The following is a 27,206-nucleotide window of genomic DNA, read 5'->3' on the forward strand; positions in this document are numbered from 1 at the left end:
TATTTTAACCCTATTCCCGTTAGTGTTCCCTTTTTTTCGGGTTATTTATCCCCTTCCCTAGGTTAGGCCTTAGGCCTTTCCCTTTCCTAAATTTTCCTGTCAGGGATTTTTTGTGTCTGTTTGAGTGTTGTATCCCTGTTTAGTTTAGATTTTTGGATTGGGTGTTATTTGTGTGTGTGTGTGTGTGTCTGTGTTTTTTCCTGTCAACTTGTGTTTCCTCGACACAGCTATGTCGAAGGACACAAAGGTCTCAGGCTTCAAGAAGTGTGACTCGTGCTGTCAGAAGATGTCTCTGACAGACGGTCACACTTCTTGTGTTTACTGCCTGGGACATCTGCACCTGCAGGACTCTTGTGCTATCTGTCATGCCTTCAGCCCAAGAGTCCTGCAGGAGCGCAGAAATAAGTTAATATTGAGGGGCTTATTAAAGCCTGAGAGCTCCCCAACTAAGTCGGCTCTGGGGAAGCCCTCAAAACCTGTTAAGCCTTCGGCTACAAGTCCCAAGCCGTCGGCTACTGGTTCAACTTCTTTAGTGTCGAGATCGGCTCTGGCCAGAGCCGATCCTTCCATTCTAGAAGTCACAGTATCGGCTCCATCCGGCACCGATACTGCCAGATCTGGACACTCAGTGTCGGCTCCGGCTGGAGCCGACGTATCCTCGGCTCCTTTGGCTCCACCTATCTCTAAAAAGAGATTTCGATCCCCCTCATTGGAATCGATACGTTCGGCTCCGAGATCACCCCTGCTCTCGGAGAGGAGCCATCGGAGACGTTCTTCTCGGTCGTCCAGGTTGTCTGATCATGACCTCGAGAGAGTGGTGAGTAGACTATTAAAGTCTCAGGCATTGGCCCAAATGCTCCATAGCCCGTCTCAACAGACGGTAGCTATTTCACATCCACCTAACATTCCTCCTTCGACTCTCTTACAGAGCTCGGAGCCGGAGCTCCTCGGAGCCATGACTGTTGTAGCTTCGGAGCCGATACCACCCCTTTCAGCTCCGTCGTCCTCTGCTCCGATTTCCTCCTTGAGGCCTTCATTGGAGGGATCCGGGCGTCTGGTCTCTCTCGTCGGCTCCGAGGGGGCGAGTGGCATCGGACCCTTGTCCAACCCTGTTCTCCCTCTCGGGGCTTCGGCGTTGGTGAGCTCAGCCCCGACATCTGCCTCGGAGCCTTCCCTCTTGGTGAGGCCTGGAGTTCCTATCTCTTCAGAGCGGGAACCTTCTGGTCTCTCTGATGGGGGAGCCTTCTAGGTGATGAGGAGTGTACTAGCCCCTGGACAGCTATGTCGAAGGACACAAAGGTCTCAGGCTTCAAGAAGTGTGACTCGTGCTGTCAGAAGATGTCTCTGACAGACGGTCACACTTCTTGTGTTTACTGCCTGGGACATCTGCACCTGCAGGACTCTTGTGCTATCTGTCATGCCTTCAGCCCAAGAGTCCTGCAGGAGTGCAGAAATAAGTTAATATTGAGGGGCTTATTAAAGCCTGAGAGCTCCCCAACTAAGTCGGCTCTGGGGAAGCCCTCGAAACCTGTTAAGCCTTCGGCAACAAGTCCCAAGCCGTCGGCTACTGGTTCAACTTCTTTAGTGTCGAGATCGGCTCTGGCCGGAGCCGATCCTTCCATTCTAGAAGTCACAGTATCGGCTCCATCCGGCACCGATACTGCCAGATCTGGACACTCAGTGTCGGCTCCGGCTGGAGCCGACGTATCCTCGGCTCCTTTGGCTCCACCTATCTCTAAAAAGAGATTTCGATCCCCCTCATTGGAATCGATACGTTCGGCTCCAAGATCACCCCTGCTCTCGGAGAGGAGCCATCGGAGACGTTCTTCTCGGTCGTCCAGGTTGTCTGATCATGACCTCGAGAGAGTGGTGAGTAGACTATTAAAGTCTCAGGCATTGGCCCAAATGCTCCATAGCCCGTCTCAACAGACGGTAGCTATTTCACATCCACCTAACATTCCTCCTTCGACTCTCTTACAGAGCTCGGAGCCGGAGCTCCTCGGAGCCATGACTGTTGTAGCTTCGGAGCCGATACCACCCCTTTCAGCTCCGTCGTCCTCTGCTCCGATTTCCTCCTTGAGGCCTTCATTGGAGGGATCCGGGCATCTGGTCTCTCTCGTCGGCTCCGAGGGGGCGAGTGGCATCGGACCCTTGTCCAACCCCGTTCTCCCTCTCGGGGCTTCGGCGTTGGTGAGCTCAGCCCCGACATCTGCCTCGGAGCCTTCCCTCTTGGTGAGGCCTGGAGTTCCTATCTCTTCGGAGCGGGAACCTTCTGGTCTCTCTGATGGGGGAGCCTTCTAGGTGATGAGGAGTGTACTAGCCCCTGGGCGTAGTCAACGGTCAGTTCCATCAGCTCCTCCCACTACAGTGCCTGCTGACGTCTCTTCCCACTCTCTTGCTCCCGGACCCAGAGATCCAACACCTCAGGTTTCCCCATTGGGAATATCTTCCTCTTCCGAGGCTTCTCCTGATCCGTCAGGTGAACCTCCGCGTAAGAGGACATGTAAGAGGAAACATTTAGACTCCCCCGAGTCTATTACATCTGATACTGACTTGGATGAGTCGGAGGGATCCCCAAGGTCCTCCTCTGAGGATGTCTCTTTCTCAGACATCCTTGAACTCCTTAAGCAGAGGGGGAACTGGCCCTCCCTTAATCCTTCCGAGGATGAGTCAGTATACCTGGAGGCATTCGGATCTCGACCCTCCACCTCCTGGGTGTCTCTGCCTTTCGACCCTCTTATGGACGTAGTGGCTCGGAAGGCGTGGATGGCCCCGGATTCGGTGGAACCTATTCCTAGGAGGCCTTCTAAATTCATTACGGCCCCACCAGATAGGCAATATTTGACAAAAGGTGTCCCAGTTGATGCCATGGTGGTGGCTGCAGCCACCAAGAAGGAACTAGCTGATCCTTCAGTACCTGTCCATCCTCCTAACAAGGATTCTAGGACTATGGACAGGTACGGCAAGCGGATTTTTTTCTTCAGTGACCTTTGCCATGCGATCGTTGAACTACTTGTGTCACTTCACCCACCTTCAAAGAGATGTTCTTAAAGAGTTGGGAGAAGTTTTACAGGATCCGTCAGCTGCTGGGTCTCAGGATAAGATTAGCTCACAGCTAGGAATCCTTAACTCCATTGTTAAATCCTCCATGTGGCTCATTTCTTATGCAGCCGATGGAGCGAGTAGGGCCGCAGGCACAGGAGTGGCTTTAAGGCGTCAGTCCTGGATGCGGCTTTGTAATTTTGCAGACCCCTTCAAGGCATCCTTCACAAACTCCCCTTTTGATGGCTCAACCTTATTCGGGCCTCAAGTGAAAGACACTTTGACTAGATGCGAACAAGATGGCAAGACTCTTTCTGCCGTAGGAGTCTATTTCTCCACCCCTTCAAGACCTTACCCAAAAGGTCAGAAGGGAGGGAAGATGTGGTTTTGCAAATCTCAAGGAGTCACACCTGACGCACGAGGTCAGTTTACTCCCAGAGGCAGAGGGGGTAACAACACCAGACGCCGCCCTAGGGGCAGAGGGTGTCCGCAGAATCAGGGTAGCAGAGAGCCTCTTTCTGACAAACCCTTCCAGCATCCCTGAGATGTTGCCCGATTGTCCACCTTTGGAGGCAGTCGGGGGAAGATTATTGCTGTACCCAATAGCCTGGCTTTCCCTTTCTCAAGACAAATGGGTACAGTCGATTATATCCGAGGGTTACAGATTCCCTTTATTCAAACCTCAATTCAGCAAAGGGGAACCCTTCCAGACGTTCCACCCGGTCTAAGGGAACTAGCAGTACCAGAGATATCAAAACTGCCAGCAAAAGGAGCCATCCAGCCAGTCCCAGCAGACCAAATAGGATCCGGAATCTACTCAAGGTTCTTTTTAGTACCAAAAAAGACAGGGGACTGGAGACCAATATTAGATCTGAGCAAACTAAACAAGTTTGTAAAGAAAACAAGATTCCGGATGGTCACGCTTCAGTCCATTCTACCCTTTCTGGGCAAGGACAATTGGATGTGCTCGGTAGATCTTCAGGATGTGTACTATCACATAAAAATTCACAGGCGCTCCAGAAGATTTCTCCGCTTTCGGCTGGGGACCAGTCACTTCCAATTCAGGGCCCTGCCCTTTGGACTCACTACAGCCCCCAGAGTGTTCAACAAATGTATGGCAGCAGTTAGGGCTCACCTGAGACGTCAAGGATTCCAGGTGTTTCCATATCTAGACGACTGGCTCCTCACCGCCACCACCAGGCATCAACTTCTCCAGGCCAGAGATTACACCATTCACATTTGCAGAGGGCTAGGGATTTCTATAAATTTTGAAAAATCTGCCTTGTCGCCTTGTCAATCTATTACTTTTATAGGCGCAAAATTGGACACCGTACAACTTTCAGCAAAGTTAACAGACCAAAGGATCTTGGACATTCAAAGTCACGTTCAGGTGATTCTTCTCAGCTACAAAATTCAGGCCAGATTTGCTCTGAAAGTATTGGGTCTTATGGCGGCCGCTATAACACTTCTTCCCTTCTCCCGTTTTTACATGCGTCTTCTACAATGGATGCTATTCGCCCAATGGTCCTTTCAACAACTACCCATGCGTCACAGGATCATAATAACTCCAACTTGCAAAAGGCATCTGACCTGGTGGATAACGTCCCCTCAAGTCCATCAAGGCAGACCCTTTGTTCCTCCTGCCCCAGTCACCATGGTTACATCGGACGCCTCCCTGATTGGGTGGGGGGGCATTATCAGGGCAGGATGGTCCATGGCACTTGGCAACCTTTCGAATACCATCTGCACATAAATGTCCTAGAGATGAGAGCAGTGCTTTTAACATTGCAAGCCCTCAACGACTCTCTTCCCCTGGGAACTATTGCAGTCCAAACGGACAATATGTCCGTAGTGTGGTATATCAACAAACAGGGCAGAACCAAGTCCTATCCACTGTGTCGAGAGGCTCTCAGACGTTGGCAGTGGGCAATCTCTTCTCAGCAGTTTCTGATAGCAACGCATATCCCCTGGAAATCCAACATCATAGCAGACAGGTTGAGCAGAGCTATTCTCATGCCTCATGAGTGGTCTCTCAAACAATCAGTGACGGAAGAGATTTTTCAGGAGTGGGGCCTTCCTTGCTGCAACCTTTTTGCTACACCTCAAAACAGCAAATGCCCAGACTTCTTCTCTCTCTTCCCCCTTCCAGGCCATCCCCCCAGAGATGCTCTAACCCAAGATTGGCCCCGGGTACTTCTTTATGCTTTCCCCCCTTTCCTCTGATACCTCAAGTAATTCAGAAAGCAACCGCTTTGAGAGCCAAGTTGATTCTCATTGCCCCTTATTGGCCTCGACAGATATGGTTTCCATTCCTACATCATTATCTCTTGGTACAGCCATGGCATCTGGACCCGGTACCAGATCTTCTGACCCACCAGTCGGGGCAGCTGCACCAATCCATACCTTCTCTCAACCTCACTGCTTGGTTGCTCCACTTCCATCCTTAGCCAGGCTTCCTATGATTTCTAATCCCATCCGGGATATCATAGTAGCTTCCTTAAAATCTTCTACCAGAAGGATTTACACTAGTAAATGGCAACGTTTCTCCTTCTGGGCAAAAGCTAGGAATATAGACCCCTATACTGCTCCGATTCATTCGGTCTTGGACTTCCTAGCTGAGATTTTTCATTCAGGATCCTCTTCCTCCACAGTAAAAGTTCAACTGGCAGCCATTTCGAATTTTCATATAGGCCTTTTGGACCACAACATTATGTCACATAAACTTTGCAAGGCATTCCTTCGAGGTATCTTTTTACTTAAACCTCCGATTAGAGACCCCCCACCACAGTGGGATCTAAATTTAATTTTAACATCCTTGATTCTCCCCCCTTTCAAACCTGTGGCCGCCTGTTCGTTGAAACTTCTTTCTTGGAAGACACTCTTTCTAGTCACCATTACTTCTGCCAGGAGAGTATCTGAGCTTCATGCTCTCTGCATTCGTCCCCCCTACTTAATCTTCCACAAAGACAGGGTATCTCTAAGGACTAATCCGTATTTCTTACCCAAAGTGGCATCGCAGCAGAACTTAAATCAATCCATTGATCTTCCAGTTTTTTTCCCAAACTATTCTGATAGAGCGGAACAAAAATTACATTGTCTTGATGTTCACCGCCAGCTCAGTTATTATCTAGACAAAACTAAACATTTTAGGAAATCTGATCAACTGTTTCTATCCTATGCAGAGAACAGGAAAGGCCTTCCAGTTTCCAAGGTGACTTTATCTAAATGGCTGTCTTCTGTGATTACTTACATTTATCAGCTCAGAGGCAAATAGTTGATTTCTAGGCCAAAAGCCCATTCTACCAGAGCTCTAGCTACATCTATAGCCTTTCAGGCTAGACTTCCAATAGACACTATTTGTGCAGCAGCCACATGGGCTTCTCCTCATACCTTTGTTTCACATTACAAATTAGACTTGGCCTCCAGAGACAGAGCGAATTTTGGTTCCACCATTCTCGAGAGTCTTTTCCATTGAGCCACCCAAGATAGAGGTGCTAGGGACGTGGTCCCATCCAGCAAGAATGAAGGCGAGATTGACAACTTAACATTAAGAAGTTATGTACCTACCATAACGTTCCATGTTAGTTGTCTTCTCTCGCCTTCTTTCTTGCGTCCCGCCCTCCATCCCCCTAGCCTGGTCAGACCGAGAAGATTATGCCTCTTCTCTTAAGAGGCTTTATCCTTTTTCTAGATAATCAGCTTCTAGTGTCACTAGATTAGGTTGATCCCTTTCAGAGGATTATGATGATTATGATTGTCATTTTTAGTATTGTTACTTTTTCTTCCTCCTCTTCAGTTGGAAGAATATATTCCATAATTTCCTTAGCTACTAAATGAGATCTGGGTAGTCTCCACCTTGCATCATGGGATATAGGGTTGCCTCGAGCTGGTAAAATTAGCTCTCGAGCTTAGCAAGTGCCGAGTCGGAGCGGAGGATCAGCTCCGAACCCATCCAGCAAGAAAGAAGGCGAGAGAAGACAACTAACATGGAACGTTATGGTAGGTACATAACTTCTTATTACTTCGGTAGGTGTTTTAATTACAAAATGTCATCGGATACGGTTCTGGCTACCGGAGTTCACAAACGACGCAAGGACAAAGACAGGCCTCCGAGGTCCAAATCAGACGATATCGCACAAGCAGAGCCAGCTTCAGGTTCGGCCGTCGTCAGTGAGGCGCTTTTGCAGCCCCTGACGTCGGCCATTTCGGAACCTATAGCCGTAACAGACTCCCACGAGGAGCCAACTAGGCCTTTGAATATTTCTGTTGCAGGACCTTCGGACAATGCTCCTTCAGATGGGTCCAGAGCCACTGTGCAGGTACCGGCTTCCGAAGGGGTTTTCAGGCCTACTCAGCTTCTAATAAAGGCAAAGCCAAAAACAAAGGCAAAGACTCCTTCCAAATCAAAGACTGCAGCCCAGGCCTCTTCTGATCCGGCTCCCAAGTCTCAGAAACAGTTACTTAAGATGGCGGAGGACTTACTTACTATGATTATGGGTTCACGTCCCCCTCCAGATAAAAGGCCAAGGCAGGAAGTTTATTATGACTCCTCTGATCAGGCTTCTGTTTCTTCAGTTTCTTCTTCTGACCAGGAATATTCTTTCCCTCCTTATGAGGATTCTGATGCTGAGGAATCCATTCCTTCAGCTTCTCCCCCTGAGGATTTCTCCTTTGGGGAAACTTTGCATGAAATGAGGGAACATTTCCACTGGGAGGGACAGGAGTATTCAGAATCTAAGAAAAGACTAAGGGATTTTCTTCTTCTTCCCCAGCATAGACCCCTGGCTATTCCTCCTATTTTAGATATTGTGGATGATGCTTTTTCGGAGGCTAACTTAACTCCTGATTCTTTTCCTCCAGTTCCTGTTAAGCCAGACAGATACTATAGGGTTCCTGATTCCCACCAGTGTTTATACAAGAACCCTACTGCTGACCCTGAAACCATTTCTCAGGGTCCTAAGGGCGTAAAGGCCGCTTCTGCTAAAAACTCCATTCCCACTGAGAAGGATTCCAGATCTTTAGAAAGATGGGGCAAAAAAGTATACACTTCTGCTACTTTATCTATTAGGGCTTTAAACTGTCAGTTTCATATGCTGAAATACCAGCAATTTCTCCTGTCTGTTCTATAACAGAAGCTTACTTCCATTTCCGCCTGTGCAGATGATAAGGAGTTACATGACTTAATGCATGCCACTGAACAAGTTGGGAAGCATGGTTTACACTGTGGATTTGATGCCTTAGAGGCTTCTTGTAGGGCTGCTGCCTCTGGCACAGTAATTAGAAGGCATGCTTGGTTAAAGGAACAAAATTTGCCAGATCAAGTAAAAGCTAAATTATTGGATGCTCCTGTTCAGTATAATGTTTTGTTTGGATCTAAAGCTGAAGAGGTGATTAAAAAGATGGAGGACAAGGCAAAATCCATGCAAACAGTTAAAGATTTCTTACAAGTACAGTCACCCAGATTTAGTAGGAATTGGCCTACAAAAAATTGGTCCTTTCCCAATTCAGACAGGCCTCAGAGGGGTAGATACAGACGCTCCCGAGGAAGGCCTCAAACGCAAGCCTGTTATAGAACAAGACAATGGACTGCTTCCACCCCAAGGGGAGGAGAGGACAGGTCGCAAACTCATAGGAAACAGACTCAATGACTCCCTCTGTTGGGCTGCAGGAACTTCTTGCCTGGAAGCCCCTTTCAGAGGAAAACCTTCTCTTTTTCACCTACATTGGACTTATAACCCAAGACAAGTGGGTTCTGGATGTAGTTTCAAGAGGTTACAAATTCCATTTTCATACCCTACCAAGGCCAAGCGGATGGCCAGATCTTCCAAAACATCAATGGTCAGAGGCCTTAAACCAGGTGGAAGCTCTCTTGGCTATGAAAGCCATAGAACTAGTTTCACTTTCAGAAATGGGACAAGGTTTTTACTCAAGGCTCTTTCTAGTCCCCAGGAAGCAAAGTTCATGGAGACCCATTCTGGATCTGGCAGTCTTGAACACTTTTCTAGAGATACCAAAATTCAAGATGCTTACTCTACAGCAGCTACTCCCAATGCTGACCAAAAATGCATGGATGGTGACTTTGGATTTAAAGGAGGCATATTTACACATTCCCATCAGGCAGGAACGCAGAAAATACCTCAGGTTCAAGGCCGGATCAAGGCACTATCAATTCTCTGCGCTGCCCTTTGGATTATCTACTGAGCCCAGGGTCTTTACCAAATGCCTGGCTCCAGTAGTAGCTTATTGCAGACTCAAGGGAATTCAAATTTACCCTTATCTGGGTGACTGTCTTATTCAGGCAGACAGCAAGGATGTCTTACTCCAGCATCTAGAGTTTGTTCAGAATCTTCTCAAGTTCCTGGGATTCACTGTAAACATAAAAAAGTCAAATTTGACACCCTCACAACAGATAATATTTCTGGGTGCTTCTCTAAACACAACGACCCAGATGGCATTTCTGACATATGAAAAACAATTACAACTGGCCTCAACTTTCAAAACCTTGGCAACTTTAACTCCGCTATATGCAAGGAGATTCCTGCAGGCTTTGGGTTACATGGCCTCCTGCATCCTTCTCATACCATATGCAAGACTACATATGAGGAAAATACAGTGATACCTAAAAAGTGTATGGTCTCAGCATTGCCACAGTTTAGACATGCTGATCTCCGTCCTGCCTTGTCTTCAAAAGGAATTCCTTTGGTGGTCCAAGGCATGTACTCTGAACAAAGGAAAACCCTTCTGTCTGCCTCCTGCCACTCAGATACTGACCACGGATGCCTCAAATTATGCATGGGGAGCCCATTTTCAGGGCAACTGTCTGCAGGGCCTTTGGACAAAGGATCAGAAGCACCTGCATATCAATTTAAAGGAAATGTTAGCCGTACAGAAAGCTCTATTGGCCTTCAGGAATCTTCTACAACCAGGACAACTACTGATACGGACAGACAACACCACAGTTATGTGGTACATAAACAAGCAAGGGGGATACTTTGCAGACTAGCCATGGATCTTTGGAACACAGCTCTAGCTTGCAATCTGGACCTTCAAGCACAGTTTCTACCAGGGAAGCAAAACTTCCTGGCAGACAGTCTGAGCAGAAACCTTTCGGACCCACACGAATGGATGCTGGACACCGAAATATTCAAGATGATTACTGCAGTCTGGGGATGTCCTCAAATAGACCTCTTTGCATCCCACCTCAATCATCAACTACAGATTTTTTGCACCAGGACTTTCCATGAACAAGCTTGGAAAGTGGATGCACTATCATTCAGTTGGAGAAACCTCTCGGGATATGCCTTTCCGCCTCTTCCTCTTCTTCCACGAGTATTATTAAAGATCAAACAGGACAAGCCCAAGATGATAATCTTGCTGGCCCCAAATTGGCCTCGACAGTTTTGGTACCCAGCACTGTAAAACCTTTGTCTGGAGCCCCCTTGGGTTTTACCACAGACACCGAACCTTCTGTCCCAACACCAGGGTCAGGTTCTACACTCCCATGTCAAACCTCTCAGCCTGGCAGCCTGGTTAATCCAGGGTCTTTGAATCATTCTCTCTTACCCAAGCAGGTTTTGGATGTCATTTTAGAAGCCAGATGTCCTAGCACTAGGAAATCTTATGCAGGAAAATGGAAAAGATTTTGTTCCTGGATGCAGGCTCAGGATTCTGATCCTCTTATTCCTAACATTTCTCAAATTTTACTTTACCTGACAGACCTCTTACATAAGGGTGTCTCTTTCTCTTCCATAAAGATTCATGCATCTGCTATTTCTGCTCATTATATACAGACCCTCCAATCTTTTCCCACCAGCTCATGAGACAGTTTCTCAGAGGAGCTAAGAACTTAAGGCCCCCCTAGATCTACTCCCATTCCTGCTTGGGATCTCAACTATGTTTTGGAAAAGCTCACCTTACCTCCTTTTGAGCCTGCTGCCACATCTGACATAAAGTTTTTATCTTGGAAGACAGCCATCCTGTTAGCTCTGACCTCTGCCAGGAGAGTTTCAGAGTTGCAAGCTCTTATGGCTGTAGAACCTTATATTATTTTTCATCAGGACAGGGTGTCTTTAAGGACTAATCCTACTTTCATGCCTAAGGTGGTTTCCAAAGTGGCTTTAAATCAAACTATTCACTTGCCAACTTTTTTCCCCACACCTCAAAATAAAGGGGAAAGGATCTTACATTCCTTGGACGTACACAGACAACTACATTTTTACCTGGACAGAACCAAGGACATCAGGAAATCAGAGCAATTGTTTGTTTCTTATGCTTCAAGTTCCCAAGGTAAAGCCATTTCAAAACAGACCATTTCTAAATGGATTGCTCATGGAATCAGATTTTGCTATTCACACCATGGAAAGCAAATCCCAGGGAGTATAAGGACTCACTCTACCAGAGCTGCTGCCACTTCTGCTGCCTTCCTCAGGGGAGTTCCTACCAAAGACATTTTGGAAGCTGCAACTTGGAGTTCAGTGCATGCTTTTTCCAAGCACTACAATCTATCTCTCTACTCTAAGTATAGGGCAGGCTTTGCTTCTGCAGTCTTGCAGGGTCTTATAACCGCCCTCTCTACCTTATGACCACCTCCCTTTCATTCTGCTTTGGGATTCTACCCTACAGTCATGACTGCAACAGTGAAACACGATGAACACAGTACAGTTGTGTACACTTACCATAAATGTAGATGTTCGAGTGTCTTCACTGTTGCAGTCTGGGTTTCCCTCCCTCCTGTCCCCTCTTATTTTTTCTTTTGTGTGGTTCCTTTTTTTTCACCCTTCTTCTGAGGTGTATTTGCAAAGGGTATGGGACCTTACTCATTTTGGAACTTCTGACATCTGGGGCAAGAAAAACTGGAGAACATGGCGTCAGTTGTCAACTTTGTACTCCTGGCGCTCTGACGTCAGGGAGCATGGCTGAACAGCCAACGCTGGACCCAGACTTTGGGATTCTGGCCGACCGAGGACTGCCTGCCGGCATGGGAGAACCCTACAGTCATGACTGCAACAGTGAAGACACTCGAACATCTACATTTATGGTAAGTGTACACAACTGTACATTCCCCCTGGGGCAGAGGGGGCAATTCTAATGGAAGAGGCTGCCAACGTGGCAAGGTCTACAGAACCAGGGGTCTAGACATTCTTTCTCTTACAGACCCTGTCAGTGCTCCTGAAAGGAGGTCTGATTGCCCACCTCTGTAGGCAGATAAGGGTTGTATATCCCTGCACCAGAGAGGCTGACATTAGAAAAGATACATGGGTACAGAGGGTTATTTCCTTAGGTTATAGAATTCCTTTTTCCCTAGCCTCTCAGTCAGCATTAAGCAAAATTCCCAATATTTCACCAAGTCAGAGAAAAGCATTAGCTCTAGAAATAAAAAAGCTGCTAGAAAAAAAATCATTCAATACGTCTCCCAGACCAGATAGAATCCAGAACTTACTTAAGATTAGTTTTAGTGCCAAAGAAAAAAGGGTACTAGAGACTGATTTTGGATCTCAGCAACTTGAACAAATTGGTTCAGTACACAAAGTTTTGGATGGTCATGGTTCAGTCCATTTTGTCTTTCCTGCATAAGGGTGATTGGATGTGCTCAATTAGATCTTCAGGATATGTACTATCACATAAAAATGAGCAGATGCTCCAGGAGATACCTACGCTTCATTAGCAATTCAGAGCCCTGCCCCCCTCCAGGGTTTTCACCAAATGCATAGCAGTAGTAGCAGCTCACAGGAGACAGCAAAGATTCTGGATGTTTCCATACTTGGATGACTGGCTCATAACTGCTCAGACCAGGCATCTTCTGATAAGGCACGAAAATTGCTCTCATCTAGGAATGACCATCAACCACAACAGATCTCGGTTAGAACCATCACGGACATTAAAGTTCATAGAGGCCTTGTTCAACATGGTATCAGTAACAGCCTCCCTTCCCTTACCAAGGGTACAAACTCTTCTATTTCAAGTCAAGAAGATAATTCAAAATTCTTCTCTATTGGCTCGATTAGTTCTACAAGCCTTGGGGTCAATGTCTGCAGTGATAGTTCTAGTTCTAGTTCTGCTAGCAAGATGCCATATGACAATTCTTCAGTGGACCTTAACTCAGTGGTCCACTCTACATCAGCTGATCTCATACCTCTCAACCTCTTAGAGCAAGAAATTCAGAGAAAGCCATCACTAAAAGTGGTACAAAGGACAAAAAATAGGGACAGTTTTTAAATATTGCTCTTGCAAACTTAGAAAGTTGATAGAATAACAGGTTTTATATTAGCATGAATTTGTTGATGGATATGAAGTCTGAAACTCAAATGTCTGTCATTATTTTCTAACTTCCATCTTAATTTGCAGGAAAACCAACATTTTATGAAAAATGGAGCAAAAATATGAGGCAAAAATCTGGACATTCTGTGAAAATCTGTACAGTTGAGAGGTATGGCCAATGTCCACTCAGATCAGGATAACCCAGGCATGCAGAAAGTACCTCTTGTAGTACATTCGATTGAATCAAGTTTTACAAGGCTGTCCCTTCATTCTCCTTCAGCCCAAAGCTGTAGTGATCACAGATGTTTCCAAATTGGGAGGGGGGGGGCACTTCTTGAGAAAGACAGTCCAAGGCACATGGTCCCCTGAAAAGGCAAACTTACATATCAATATCCTGGAAATTTGAGCAGTACTCCTACTAGCATTGCAGGCCTTTTAAGCAGGGGTGGCTCATGCTATAGGACTGCAGGACTGCAGCCCCCCACCTGTGAAAAGAAAGAAGAAAATCCCTCACCTGTAAAAAAGAAAGACGAAAATTAAAAAAAAAAATCATGAGTACTGGAACTCCACACATGCACGCATGGAGTTGCTGGTACTCACAGAACTCCAGACTGCTGTGTTAGGCAGTCCAGATACAGGAGAAAGGCATCTCTGCCCTGCAGCCCCATAAGTCTGTGCAGTGTCAACTGCACAGAAGAGAAGGAAACTGGACTGTGTCATCCGCAGGCTGGAGCCTCCAGCAAATTCTCACAGAGCCAGAAACCAGCCAATAGCTTGTGTGGGCTGAGATGAGGAGCTTGCTTTCACAGGGACGGGATTATTAGAAGACTGCTTTTAGGAGGAATGACTAGATTACATATCAGAGAGGTTACAGAAGACTGGATCAGTGTGTGTGTTTGTGTGAAATGCCCCAGTTGCTATATGCTGGTGGGTAGAGAATACTCAGGCTTGAACTCTGTACTGTGGGTGCAGGTGGCAAGGGCCTGAATTCCCTACCCACCACCATTTGTAAAAAAAATTGCAGATGTTTGCCTCATATTTTTTCTGTTCCTCATAAAATCTATGGTTACTGTTTGTTTTTCCTTGCCAAGTCAGTAGAGCTGTGGTGCACTGGTAGCATTGTTGCCTGATAGCTGCAGGTTCACTGGTTTGATTCTTGGCTGGGGTGCCTTAAGTGTGGAGTCTGCATGTTCTCCCATCTTACAAAGAACATGTGCATGGAGTGTTTTGCTTTGCTGAAAATAGTTTTTCGTTTCAAGTCAGACTTTCCTGGTTAACAAATGTTAAATAAAAATAACAGGCATTTGAATTTCAAACTTCATATTCTTCAGAAAGTACATGGTAACACAAAACCTTTTATTCTAGCAATTTTCTAAGTTTATAACATGGATATTTGAAATGTGTCCCTATTTTTGGGACTGTATTCCCCCATTATTGGCTTTGTTCAGGTGTTTTGTGCTAAGAGGTTGACAGCTATTGTGAGAACTTAATTCACTAAATGGTAGCCATTTAAGTTTCAGTCTTTCTCTCTTTCACAAAACAGATGATTTGGCATAGTGGTATGTTACTCTGACTGTTTTGCACAGGGTCCCCTGGATTCAAGACTTGGCAGTGAAATGTATGGTGGTAACACAGCATTTTATTTTAGCAACTTTCTGACATTATACAGGCAATGTTTAAAATGTGTCCCTGGTTTTTGGGCTTTTGTCCCCCCCCAATAAATGTTGGCTTTTTCCAGATTTCTTGTGCTGTAAAGTTCAGAGATACAGCTGAATGTCAAATAGATTTTACAAGGAGTTGAGAACTGCAAGGGAACAAAAGTTTAGTGCTACTTATGCTGAGTCGGCTTGTATTGTTAATAGCACAAGAAGTAGTGTTCTTGCTTTTGATGCAGAAGGCTGTGGGTTCTACTCCCACAGTAGGTAGATGCATTGCTGATACTGTACTGTGTTGTAAAAGGGGTGGATGCTGCAGTTGTTTTCGGTGAAGATACCTAGTAACTATGAACCTGTTATCAGTTTGCCATCCATTCCCTATTGCAATATTACTAGCTTATCATTTTTTTAATGCAACATAGGCAATTTATTCCTCAAGGGCAACAGGCATTTTATTTGTAGATGAAACAATGACATATAAAGTTGTTTGCTAGCAGCAACCTCTTCATTAGTTACAGATTTCGTTAATGTGGAATTATTTAGATGACTTTCACTTCTTCAGAGATTGTGCATATTTATTGATACTGGTGGACTGTAGAAGTTTGAGTAGACTTTTTTATGATGGAAATGTTCTGAATTGGGCAGTTTTGTTATTAATGGTGCATGCATTTTGTTTCATAGTTTACTAGATAAATGTTCCAAACAATAAATTTAAAATGCCGTCTAACAACTGTACTGTATTGTGTTGTACAAGGAATATAATTTAATACAATCAGGAAGGTGTATCAAAGCGCATTCATGTTCAAGGGGCCTATGATTTGTAAACAGCCCTAAGTTAATCTTTATCTGACACTGGCAAAATGTATTTTCTTTGAATGTGGGTTTCAGTGCTGTTTCAATGAATGTGAGTTTCAAGGGCAGAGAAGTTTTAATGCTAAGTCTGTTTTCATTGTGAGACTGCATTGCTTTGTTTAGCAGATATCTGTTAGTTTGTGCTGTAAAATGCAAAATAAAACTTTCAAATGAAATCCAAATCATTGCAGAAGTAAAGCATTATGCAGATTACAGTGTTTATGGTAAATGGGGCAAAATAACCAAGGAATGGGACATTGTAATGGCTGCAGGGGGGAGTCTCCATTCGACCATGATTTTGTGAGGGGGGAAGGGCAGCAAATTCAAAGATGGCCACAGCTGAACTATACCTCTCAACAGTCCAGATTTTTGCAGCATGAATAGATTTTTGTTTCTTATCTTTGGTTTGTTCTTCATAAAATTTGTGGTTTCCTGGCAAATCATTTAGGAATGAAGTCACTAAATAATGACATACATTGAGTTTCAGACGTCATAACCTTCAGAAAAATGTATGCTAAAGCAAAACCTGTTATTCTATTAACTGTCTTAAGTTTAAACAAGAGCAATTTTTAGTACTGTTTGTATGTTCCCCCAATATATTTGGCCTTGTCCAGATTTCCTGCATTAAGAGGTTGCAAATAAATCGCTTTATAGAATTAGGAATATCCAAACCTCTCAACTGTCCCCAATTTTGGCTCAAAATGTTATTCTCCTCCTAATAATCCCTCTGCAAAATGGCAATTTTGGAAGAAAACGTGGAGGGTTTACAATTATAAATAGCTGTAATGATCAGAGTTATAGATTACTTTTATTTCGGAAATGCATGAATATGCTCTTATTTTGTCAGTTGCTCAAGTTAACAGTACTAATATTAAAAAGGTGTCCCTTCTTTGACAGGTTCCCAGCTGTTATTTGTGGCAATTTTATATTTTTGCATCATGTTTTTGATCTGTTTTTCATAACATTGTGGTTTTTTGGCAAATTAGTGGCAAATCATTAAAGATTGAAATTAGAAAATAATGGCAGACATTTGAGTTTCAGATTTCATACCCTTCAGAAAATTCATACTAAGGCAAGACCTACTACTTTCTAAGTTTATAAGAGCAATATTTAAAAATTGTCCTTATTTGGGCCTGTGTCCCACTTCTGTGTTTGGCTTTGTCCAGACTTCTTATTCTGAGGTTGTGAGGTATGAGTGTCAGAGCCATCAGTGTCAGCCAGAGACATTTCAAATTGTGACATACTTGTTGCACCCCACTCCTCATTTTAGTGGCTCTGGATGTGTCCAAGCAAGGCAAGGAGCAGTTATGCAGTGTAAGTGTGCAAAGTATTCCCCCATCCAAGGTAGACCAGAAGTACGACTGTGGCTTTTCATCTGTCCTTGATTTTGCAGAATGTTCTGGTTTTCTGTCCTATTTTTATACTGTTGATTTATGCTTCTTATTATTCAGAAAATGCATGCTGTTGCAATGCCGTTGCTCTGTGTTTAAGTAGCAATGCTTTAATGACCATCAGGTAAGCTTGTCGGAGATTGTAAGATGCAAGTAAGCTTTAATAAGCATGCTGCTATAGAATTACCAACATTGAAAGCCTTTTTGTTGTTGCCATGCAGAGAATATTTACATAACTAGATAACTTATAAGCCTTAGGTATTGAAATGCATATGACTGTATTTGTAATAAAGGACGGGATTACAGTATTTTCAGAAGCTCATTACATTTGTTAGAGACTTGCAGTCATCTTTGCAGGCTTTACCCATAATCTAAACAGAATGCCAATCTATCATGTGTGGTCCATAACCTGTGCAGTAATCCTTTAAGCAGTTTATCTTGAGCTTGTTTCTTGTTTGCTGTGCATTTTTTACATTGATCATGTCTTCTCCATGAAACAAGTAAATAGTTCTTGACAGGCAGTAGGTCTTTTTTGGATAAGAAACATTTTTACAAGTGGGGGTGTCACACAGAGATTACTAATTTCAGAATGTTACTTGGTAATTTTATAAAGCTGAATATAAATTATAATTAGAACTGCAGTGCAAGAAGTGGTTTGAGTTGAGTGCTGCTTGTTTTTTTATACTTGATTTTGACTGGCATTCCAATAATGTATTTAAAAAGTAATTTATTTTTTTCATGCATCACAACCTTTGTGTTTCCATCTAGATATTAAGTAAGTTGTCATGTAGCCAATGCATTGAAATATTTTTTTCTTCTACACTTCATTTTGTCTTGATTGGACTTTTGTAATGATGGTTTGGCACCCAGGGCAGTGTATTTAATTAAAATTCCAGTTGTTGTAGTTTTGAGCATAGCCACACCCCTTTCTAGTTGGCCATGCCCCTTCCCATTGGCCCCACCCATTCAGCTGTCTCCTGTAGCCCTCCCCTTTAATTTGAAATCACCAGCTGCCTCTGCTTTTAAGACTCCCTTTTGGGACTATTGTGATTCAATTGGACAATATGTTGGTGGTATACTGTATCAACAAACTAGGGGAAAAAAGATCTTACCCCTTGTGTCGAGAAGCTCTAAGAGTGTGACAATGGGTGCTCTCATCCAATCAATTTCTGAAAACAATGCACATTCTGGGGAAATCCAATGTGACAGCAGACAAGTTGAGCAGGTCCATTTTGTTACCTCACAAGTGGTCTCTCGACATGAAAGCTGCAGAAAAGATATTCCACCAATGGGGACAACCTTGCTATGCCCCCTTTGCATCTCCACTCAACATCAAGTGCAGCAGGTTCAATGCCCTGATCCCCCCACCAGGGGAGCCACTGAGAGATGATCTCCTTCATGATTGGTCCCCCAGTCTCCTCTATGCATATCCCCCAACTCCCTTAGTCCCTTAATCCCCAAATTTCTCCAGAAAGCATCTCATTTGAAGAGCAAAATCATCCTCTTTGACCCCCCTATTGGCCTCATCAGAGTTAGTTCACCTTTCTTTGGCCTCATCTAGTTTACCCTCCATGGATTCTGAATCCAATTCCAGCCCTCCTGTCTCACCCGACATACATGATTCATCCGGACTTCTTAAACCTAATGCTGACCGCATGTTTTTTTCCACTTCCATTGATAGCCAGACAACCTAGACTCTCCTCCTCTGTCTGTCATAGTTTTACCTTCCCATAAAGCCTCCACTAGGAAGATTTACAGAATTTGTTGTTGTGTCTTTCGGCTTGCCACAGTAGAACTTCGGTCCTCTAATGCTTGGTAGTGGATTTTTACATGCCAAGTTACTTCCCTGACGCACAACCTTCAATGAAGGCATGCCCATTCACGCATGCATCCACACAGAAGACGCTCTAGTTGAGAATCAAACGCGACAATGTCTTGCTATGAGGTGACAACACTACCGCAGCACCACTACGGCGGGTTAGGAAGATTTACAGAAGTAAATGGAAAATATTTGTTTCCTGGGTTCAACAAAAAGGCATTGACCATTTTTCAGCACCAAAACATAAAATTCTTGAGTTTCTGGCAACGATCTTTAATGAAGGGGCTAGTTCCTCAACTATTAAAGTTCAACTAGCTGCCATTTCTAGATTTCATATAGAAGTTAAGAATTCCACCTTAGTTTCCTCAAAACTTTGTAAGGGGTACCTTTCTTTTGAGTCCACCTTTTAACGATCCAACTCCATCATTGGATTTAAATTTAATATTATAAGCTTTGACTCAATCTCCCTTTGAATCAGCAGCAAAATGTGAACTGAATTTTTTACATGGAAAACTATCTTTTTGGTAGCTATAACCTCTGCTTGAAGACTTTCTGAACTTCAAGCCTTGTCTTTTAAGCCTCCTTATTTAATATTCCGTAGAGACAGGGTAGCACTATGAACCAATCCTTCCTTTTTTCCTAAGGAGGTGTCAGAATTCAACATCAGTCAGTCCATTAATCTTCCAGTTTTCTTCCCAAATTTCACAAACAAAGGTGAATACATGTTACATTTGTTGGACATTCACAGACAATTACTTCTATTTGCATAGAACATTTTTTTCAGAAAAACAGATCACTAGTTTGTTTCTTTTGCAGAATTGAAATTAGGCAAGCCAGTTGCAAAAGTAACTTTTGCCATATGGTTCACTGATTGCATATCCTTTGTTTATAACAAATTGGGCTTGTCTTTGCCTAAACCTTTGACAGCCCATTCAACCATGTCCATGACAACAACATTAGCATTTTTACCCAGGTCTTCCATGGACGATATCTGTGTGACTAGTACTTGGGCTAATCATCATACCTTTATTACTCATTACAGATTAGATCGGATCTTGAGGCGAAGAGCAGCCTTTGGCTCAACAGTGCTCAGGAATATCCTTCTTTAGAGTCCTCCTGGGAATTCAGGTAGTTGGGGACTCTGTCCCAGTTGTTGAGGAATGAATTAAAATTGACTACAGCATATCATGAAGTTATGTACTTACTATAACATTCCATCTGTGTTGTCCATTTTCATTCTTCCTCAACTCCCCTCCCACCAACCCCCTACCTTTTAGTATATGACTTCTGAAAGAACGAGAAAGTTATAAGGGAACCAGTGTTCCTTCTTTTGAGCTTCAGGTATTGGTTTCTCATACTAGTGTTCTAATATTCCTATGAAGCTATAAGGCCAGCAAACAAGATCTGAGGTATGTTGGGGAATAGAGCATTGTGGGTAAGGGAGGAGCTTGAGAGTTCCAATAGCCCCGAGCTGTAAAAAGTGGCCAAGTCGGATCTGAGGGTTTAATCCAAACCCAATTGTTGAGGAAAAATGAAAATGGATAACACAGACGGAATGTTATGGTGAGTACATAACTTGTTTTTAAAGACATTTCATAACACATTTAAAAATATATATATAAAAACAATGAGAATAAATAACGAAAATAAATAAGTAAATAAACTATGAATTACGCAGCCAGAGAAACACCTATAAATTAATTTGTTTCTTTTTTTATTAAAGGTTTAATACTAGCTGTATAATTTGAACCTGGCTTTTTGTCAGCATCTAAGCAAACAATCCAATTGTATTCTGTAACTTCCATTTCCAGCCCAAGATCACCCTTCTCAAATCATAACAATTTTTTTGTATAACTCTAAACTTAAATGTATGCTGTGGACCATCTCTTCCATATGCCTAACAAGTGAATTAGTAAGGCCCTTTCACCTAATATCTGTTAAGTGCTCTGAAATTCTTTTAACCTTCTATTACTTTTCCTATGAAAAACTAGGACATGCTGACATCTGTGTGGTCATTGAGACATGGTTTAAAGCCATGGAGAGCACACCGACAGTGCTAGGCTTTAATGCCTTCCACACATTTACGCCAGCTACTACACAGGCAGGGACAAAAGGTGGAGGTGTCTCTATTTGGGTCTACCTGATAACACCGACATGCCAAAACACTGAAAACGAAATAACCGACACGACAAAACCGAAAGTTCAAAAACACAAAACTTCACATGCCCGAAAAACCACAATCCTGACAATCAACAAAACAAATACCTTTCCCGAAAAACACACACACAACACAAGCACACCAAAAATCTTACAAACCTACACTAAACCTTACATACACAACTATCTATGCAGTAACCTTAACCCAAACCCTAACCCTAAGGTCTGTCACTATTGCACACTTACCTTACCCACACCCTAACCACCCTAACTCACTTAATCCAACCCTAACCCTTAAGTCCATCACTATCGCACACTTACCTTACCTGCACCCTAACCCTAACTCACTTTACCCACCCCTATACCTAAAGTCCGTCACTATAACACACTTACCTGACCCGCACCCTACCCTAATGTCTGTCACTATCACGCACTTACCTTACCCACACCCTGACCCTAACGTCCATCCCTTTCTCACACTTACCTTAACATGTCGGTGTTCTCAACATTGGGATTCTCAACTTTCAGTCTTCTCCATTGTCAATCTTCCGGTGTCAGTGTTGTCGTTGTCGGTGTTGTGGACTTTTGGTGTTTTCAGGTAGACCCTTCTATTTACATCAAAGATAAATATATTTCAAGGCTGGTCAAACAAGACATTGCGCTTGAGCTGCTACATGTTCAAATCACCATAGGCAAAATCCAATACCACTTCCTTGCAAGCTATATGTCCCCCTCTATGACCCAGGAAACCCATGCCATGCATTTTAACTTATTGCAAACATTAACCCTCCAAGCCGATACCGTATTCATGGGTGACTTACTTTAATTACCCCACTATTAATTGGGGAATCTTATACAATACCAAATGTACATGCACAGAGATTCCTGGATTTTGTAAGCACAAACTCCCTGGACCAGATAGTCAATACACCAACCAGGGGTGCAACCATACTGGATCTGGCCCTCACTAATATGGGAGAGTGCTGCACACCCCCTACTATAATGCCTTCCCTGGTAAGGTCAGACCACAAAATGGTCTCCTTTGAACTAAAAATAAAACCTGGACCCTCAGCTAAACCTGGAATATTCAGGGACTATTCTAAGGCTAACCTCCTGCTACTAAATGAGAACCTGGCAAAAGTTCAAACCCCCATAAACCCTGAGAACACTGCTGCCTATGCACACCTATTCATAGAAACCCTGTACAAGCATGTTAATAGCTGCGCAGAGGCAGCTGTACCCACCAGGAAGAAGCACAGAAATAATTCAAAAAACAAGCCACCCTGGTGGAATCACAAAATCAATAGGCTGTATAACAGAGAAAGAAAATTATGGCAAAAATTAGTAGGTGCAGCACCCAGCAGGAGAAAAGCACTCTCATCAAACTAAACAAACAACTCAGAGGACAAATAAAGTCTACCAAAGGGAAATTTGAAGTAAGTTTGGCCTCCCAGGCCAAGGACAACCACAAAACATTATTTAGCTATATCCACAATCTCAAAGGCAATACACAGTTGTGTGCAGAGCTTAGTGTAAACTTAGCCACCTATACTGAGCCAGAAGACATAACAAACCTCCTGGCTAATAAATAATTCAGCTCCAACTTTACTCCTCTCTCCCGCTCTTCCTTCCCTCAGGAAATATCATCAAATACAACTCCCCCTACTATCACTAGGGAACAGGTCCTTAATGTTCTCTCTAAGACTAAGAACACTGCATCAATGGGCCTAGACAATATCCCAGGATGCCTTCTAAATAGCATTAAACCTGACCTATTAGGGCCTTTGGAATTACTATTTAACTGTAGCCTCCAAACAGGTTTCATGCCTCATGAATGGAAAAAGGTAACAGTCATCCCTCTGCACAAAGGTGTGCTATCTACAGACCCTGGAAACTACAGACCCATAAGTCTCACTAGTCTTCTATGTAAAGCCATGGAAAGAATTATCATGAAGATGATCAACAGAGATATAGTAAACCTCCAGACATTGGACCAAACCCAATTTGGTTTCATCAAGGGAAGAACATGTCTACTCAACCTGGTGGACTTCTTTGAGAAGATCATCAAAGCAATGGATGAGGGCAAAATTGTTCACACTGCTTACCCTGACCTGGCCAAGGCATTTGACACAATACCCCACTTGGGCATTGTTGACAAACTCAAGAGGTTAGGTACAAACCTGTATGTCACCTAGTGGATAGCCAACTGGCTCACAGACAGGACTCAGGAAGTTAAACTTGGGAAGTCCACCTCTACAAAGAGGCCAGTCACAAGTGGAGTCCCTCAGGGATCAGTCCTTGGACTCCTCCTTTTTGGCATTTACTTCTCAAAAGCCAGGGCCAATGACAGTGGTCTCTGACTGACTACATTTGCAGATGATTGCAAATTAGGAGCTATCATTGAATCTCACACTGACACATATGTGCTCTAGGGGGGGCTGACACAGGCAAACAACTGGTGACAGAGCCATGTACTAAAACTAAATGCCAAGAAATGCATAATAGTATCCTTTGGGAAGTCATCCATTCCTGGTAGCTATCATATTGATAACACACCCTTTAAAGTTGTCCCAGTAGTCAGGGACTTAGGGACACACATAGTAATCGAGCCTTTGACCATCATGTGTCTACAGCGGTGAGGAAATCATTCTATATTGCACAACTTATAAATAAAGGTATGGTATCTAAGTCCAAGGAAGTCATTGTTCCAGTGTATTTGGCATTCATCAGACCTGTCACTGAGTACAATGCCCCCTTTGATATATACATAACGAGGCATATCCAACAATTGGAACATCCACAGAGGTTCCTCACTAAAAGAATACAGGGTGTAAGTAAAATGTCATATGCAGACTGCCTAAAGCCCCCTATCCCTGTATTCTGCCTGCTACAGGCTTTTGAGAGGAGATCTATGCCTGGCATACAGGGCATTGTCAGACCCCACTCTGATGGACCTCCTGCTTATCCACAAAACAACCAGAACCAGAATTACCCATTCTAAAGACGTAAACCTTATCTGTGATATAAATAGGTCCTGCTGGAGAAATAGGTATGTATCCCAGAGACTACCACATCTATGAAACAGGCTTCCCATCCGTGTGAAGCAGAGTTCCTCCCTAACACAATTCAAGTGCAACTTGGACAATTGAATGGGAAACTGGAAATTCATCCCTGGTTTTGCACCTATGTCTCTAGTGGACACAGGTGACCTGTAAATGGTTGATCTCCCAAATCCCTGCTTACACTTATCAAGGGTTCCAGAACTTGTCAGATATTTGGGATGTATGGCTAGGCTTCAAAAGGCCTTTGTGGTCATTAGCCTAGTAAACACATATGAACCTATGAACACAGTGCTTGATAAACTACATTATCTGTAACACATGTTGCAAAGCAGTTAACTATGTATTCCTTCTTAGTAACTGAATGGATAAAATTGACTTTTTTTAATATATATTTACAAAAAGAACAGTTATAGCATGGAAATGTTCCTCTCTTTTTAGTAAAATAATTAACCTTTCTACAATTTAAATCCTTATAACATAACTATTGCTTCAAATCTTTACATCTGTTATATGCAAACTCAGGATTCTCCCCTATCCATTCTCTTAACTCTGGTATAGTGGTTAATATTGGCCAATTCTGTTTAATAATATTAATAATCCTTTTAGTTCTAGAACTATATTTCATTAAATAGTGCATTCTGGCCGTAGAATTATCTTTATAAATACTAATTTCTTCAGCAACATCTGACAACAATGATTTAACTTGACCCTACCTCTCATTACTTTCATCATTGTACATTTCTGTCAATAAACAACCCTCATAATGTCTTTCTTCAAATACTTTTGTCATAAATTCCACACTTGCACTATAAGTAGCTTCATTCGTAGTTAATCTACCGGCTCTCAAACATTGGCTTTTAACTATGTCTCTATAGGCATGACTTGGATGCATACTTCATCTGTGGAGATATTCATTTGCTTGCACTTCTTTCCTAGAAATACAGGTTGATACATTCATCCCTTCTTTATCAATTGTGGTATCTAGAACATTTGTTTCATCTTCTGAGTAAGTTAACTTAAATTTTAAAAAATTAAAAAAATGATATTGCCATCTAAAATCAGAGATTTCTGTTACACATATAATTCATTCTTAATACCACTTTTTATGTATTTGCACAACATAGCATAACTGTGATGCTTAATGTGACTCAGAGTCAGAGATGGTACACATTTAAACTTTATTTACTCCTTAAATTGTTATAAAGACATGCTTACAGAAATACCCATGTGTATATGTACTTCAACATACAAACATAACAATTTTCACTGCATATTTTCTGTATATAATTTTTCCTTGAATGCCTACTAACCATAAATCCTCCTGCTATTGGTCTTACTTCCATTCATTCCGCTTCTTCTGGGTATCACCAGCAGAGGGTCAAGAACCAACCAGAAGGGCCATCATACAGGTAGCCATGGAGGTTGTTTGCATTCTCACGAACATCCTGGCAATAATGGCATTACTAGTGAGGCCTTAATTCTGCTCTTGACTGGAGAACCTTATCATTATGCAGGATTTCATGCTCTCCTTTTGCATGTGCACACTTCTGTTCTCATTCTGTGAAGGCTTCTGTCCTAATGTCACTGGTTTTGTTGGTGCCATGGATGTTGGTGTTCAACAACTAATCCCACCACTTCTTTCCACCAGGATAGGCGAGATAACATTGTCCGTTAACTGTCATCCACTCCTGTCTCATTCTTTCAGTGCCTGAGCTGCTATTCAAACAGTCTGTATCAGTCATATGCAGGGCTTTATTCCCATATGGCACAGAGTTGGCACTTCCATGTTTTATGTTGTAAGAGTAAAAGCACTAGAGTTTCAAACATTTCTACTATGGTTCTTTGAGTTATATCTGAAGAAGGTTACAGCCATATGTAAACAACCTCATTTTAGATGTAACCTCATCTGATTGGAAAACAAATGTGAGAGATGCCATACATGCTTATCCATACCAACTCTTTGTTAACATTAATAAGAATAAAAAAGAAATCTTGCAAGGGAAAGACTCACTACTGGTACAGACAGGTATATTGCACCAGCAGTGATTTGCTATGGAAAAGAGTGGTCAGGAGGTTCAGCTTCACTGAGCTGAACTCTACTAGATGGCAACTCATCCAGTTTAGTCTCAATAAAATGGAGGGAAGCTTCTTCACATTTATCAGTCCTAGATTTAAACAAAAAAAAGTTGTGTTCCCAAACAAGCCTTCAAACAGCCTGTGTTAACAAGGACACTCTTCATGATTGTTATTGATATGTAAACATAGTAAATTTAAGATATCTAAATTTTGTTTTCTCTTTCTAGAATTAGCATACTAAAATACATTTTATCTGGAGGTGCTATCATGCCTGTAGCTGAAGGAAGACTTGCTGTTTTACAAATCTACAAGGTTCTCCAGTGTGTCCGCCAAGAAGATAAACATCAGCTGGAAAAACTTGTTAAGTGTGGAATACCAAAGCTCATAAATTATACTGAACCTCGTGAGGGAGAAAGTGCTCTACATTTAGCCTCAGTGGCCAACAACATTGATATGTGCAACTTTTTACTTGGCTTAGGAGCTCTGCCAGATGTGCAAGACAAATGTGGACGTACTCCTGTAATGAAAGCTGCAGAGCTAGGTCACGATCAGATAGTTGAAGTGTTGGTGAAAGCAAATGCAGACATGACTGTTGTGGACAATGAAGGAAAAGGTAGGGTATAATTCTAAGGTAGAGCAATTTTTAATCTATTAAAAAAATACCACTGTTATGATGGTACTTTTCAGCAAATAACTAAAACGAACTGCTTGTTTGCAGAAAGTCTGTACAATGAGATTCTAGTTCTAAATGTTATCCTAATACATACTAACCTTGTTACCTTATGGATTAGCATGTTATTCAGTATGGACAGAAAATTATACCAAAGAAAGAGACATATCAAGATAGTGTGCTATGGATGGAGTAAGAAAGAAATAAAGGAGAAATTTGTGAATG

The 27,206-nt window shown here is 42.9% G+C and overlaps 1 protein-coding gene across 1 annotated transcript in view; it reads left to right on the forward strand.

The window, feature by feature from the left end:
- ANKEF1 (ankyrin repeat and EF-hand domain containing 1) overlaps nt 1-27,206 on the forward strand; it is a 1,352,638-nt gene that overhangs the window by 113,345 nt on the left and 1,212,087 nt on the right. The window contains exon 2 of the mRNA XM_044056684.1: nt 26,539-26,924. Coding sequence (XP_043912619.1) covers nt 26,579-26,924 — 346 coding nt within the window. The 5' untranslated portion in view covers nt 26,539-26,578. The remainder of the gene's footprint in view (nt 1-26,538; nt 26,925-27,206) is intronic.

This window comes from Protopterus annectens, chromosome 1.part2 (assembly GCF_019279795.1).
Source record: "Protopterus annectens isolate FY-2018-M chromosome 1.part2, PAN1.0, whole genome shotgun sequence".
In the NCBI taxonomy this organism is placed as follows: Eukaryota; Metazoa; Chordata; order Ceratodontiformes; family Protopteridae; genus Protopterus; species Protopterus annectens.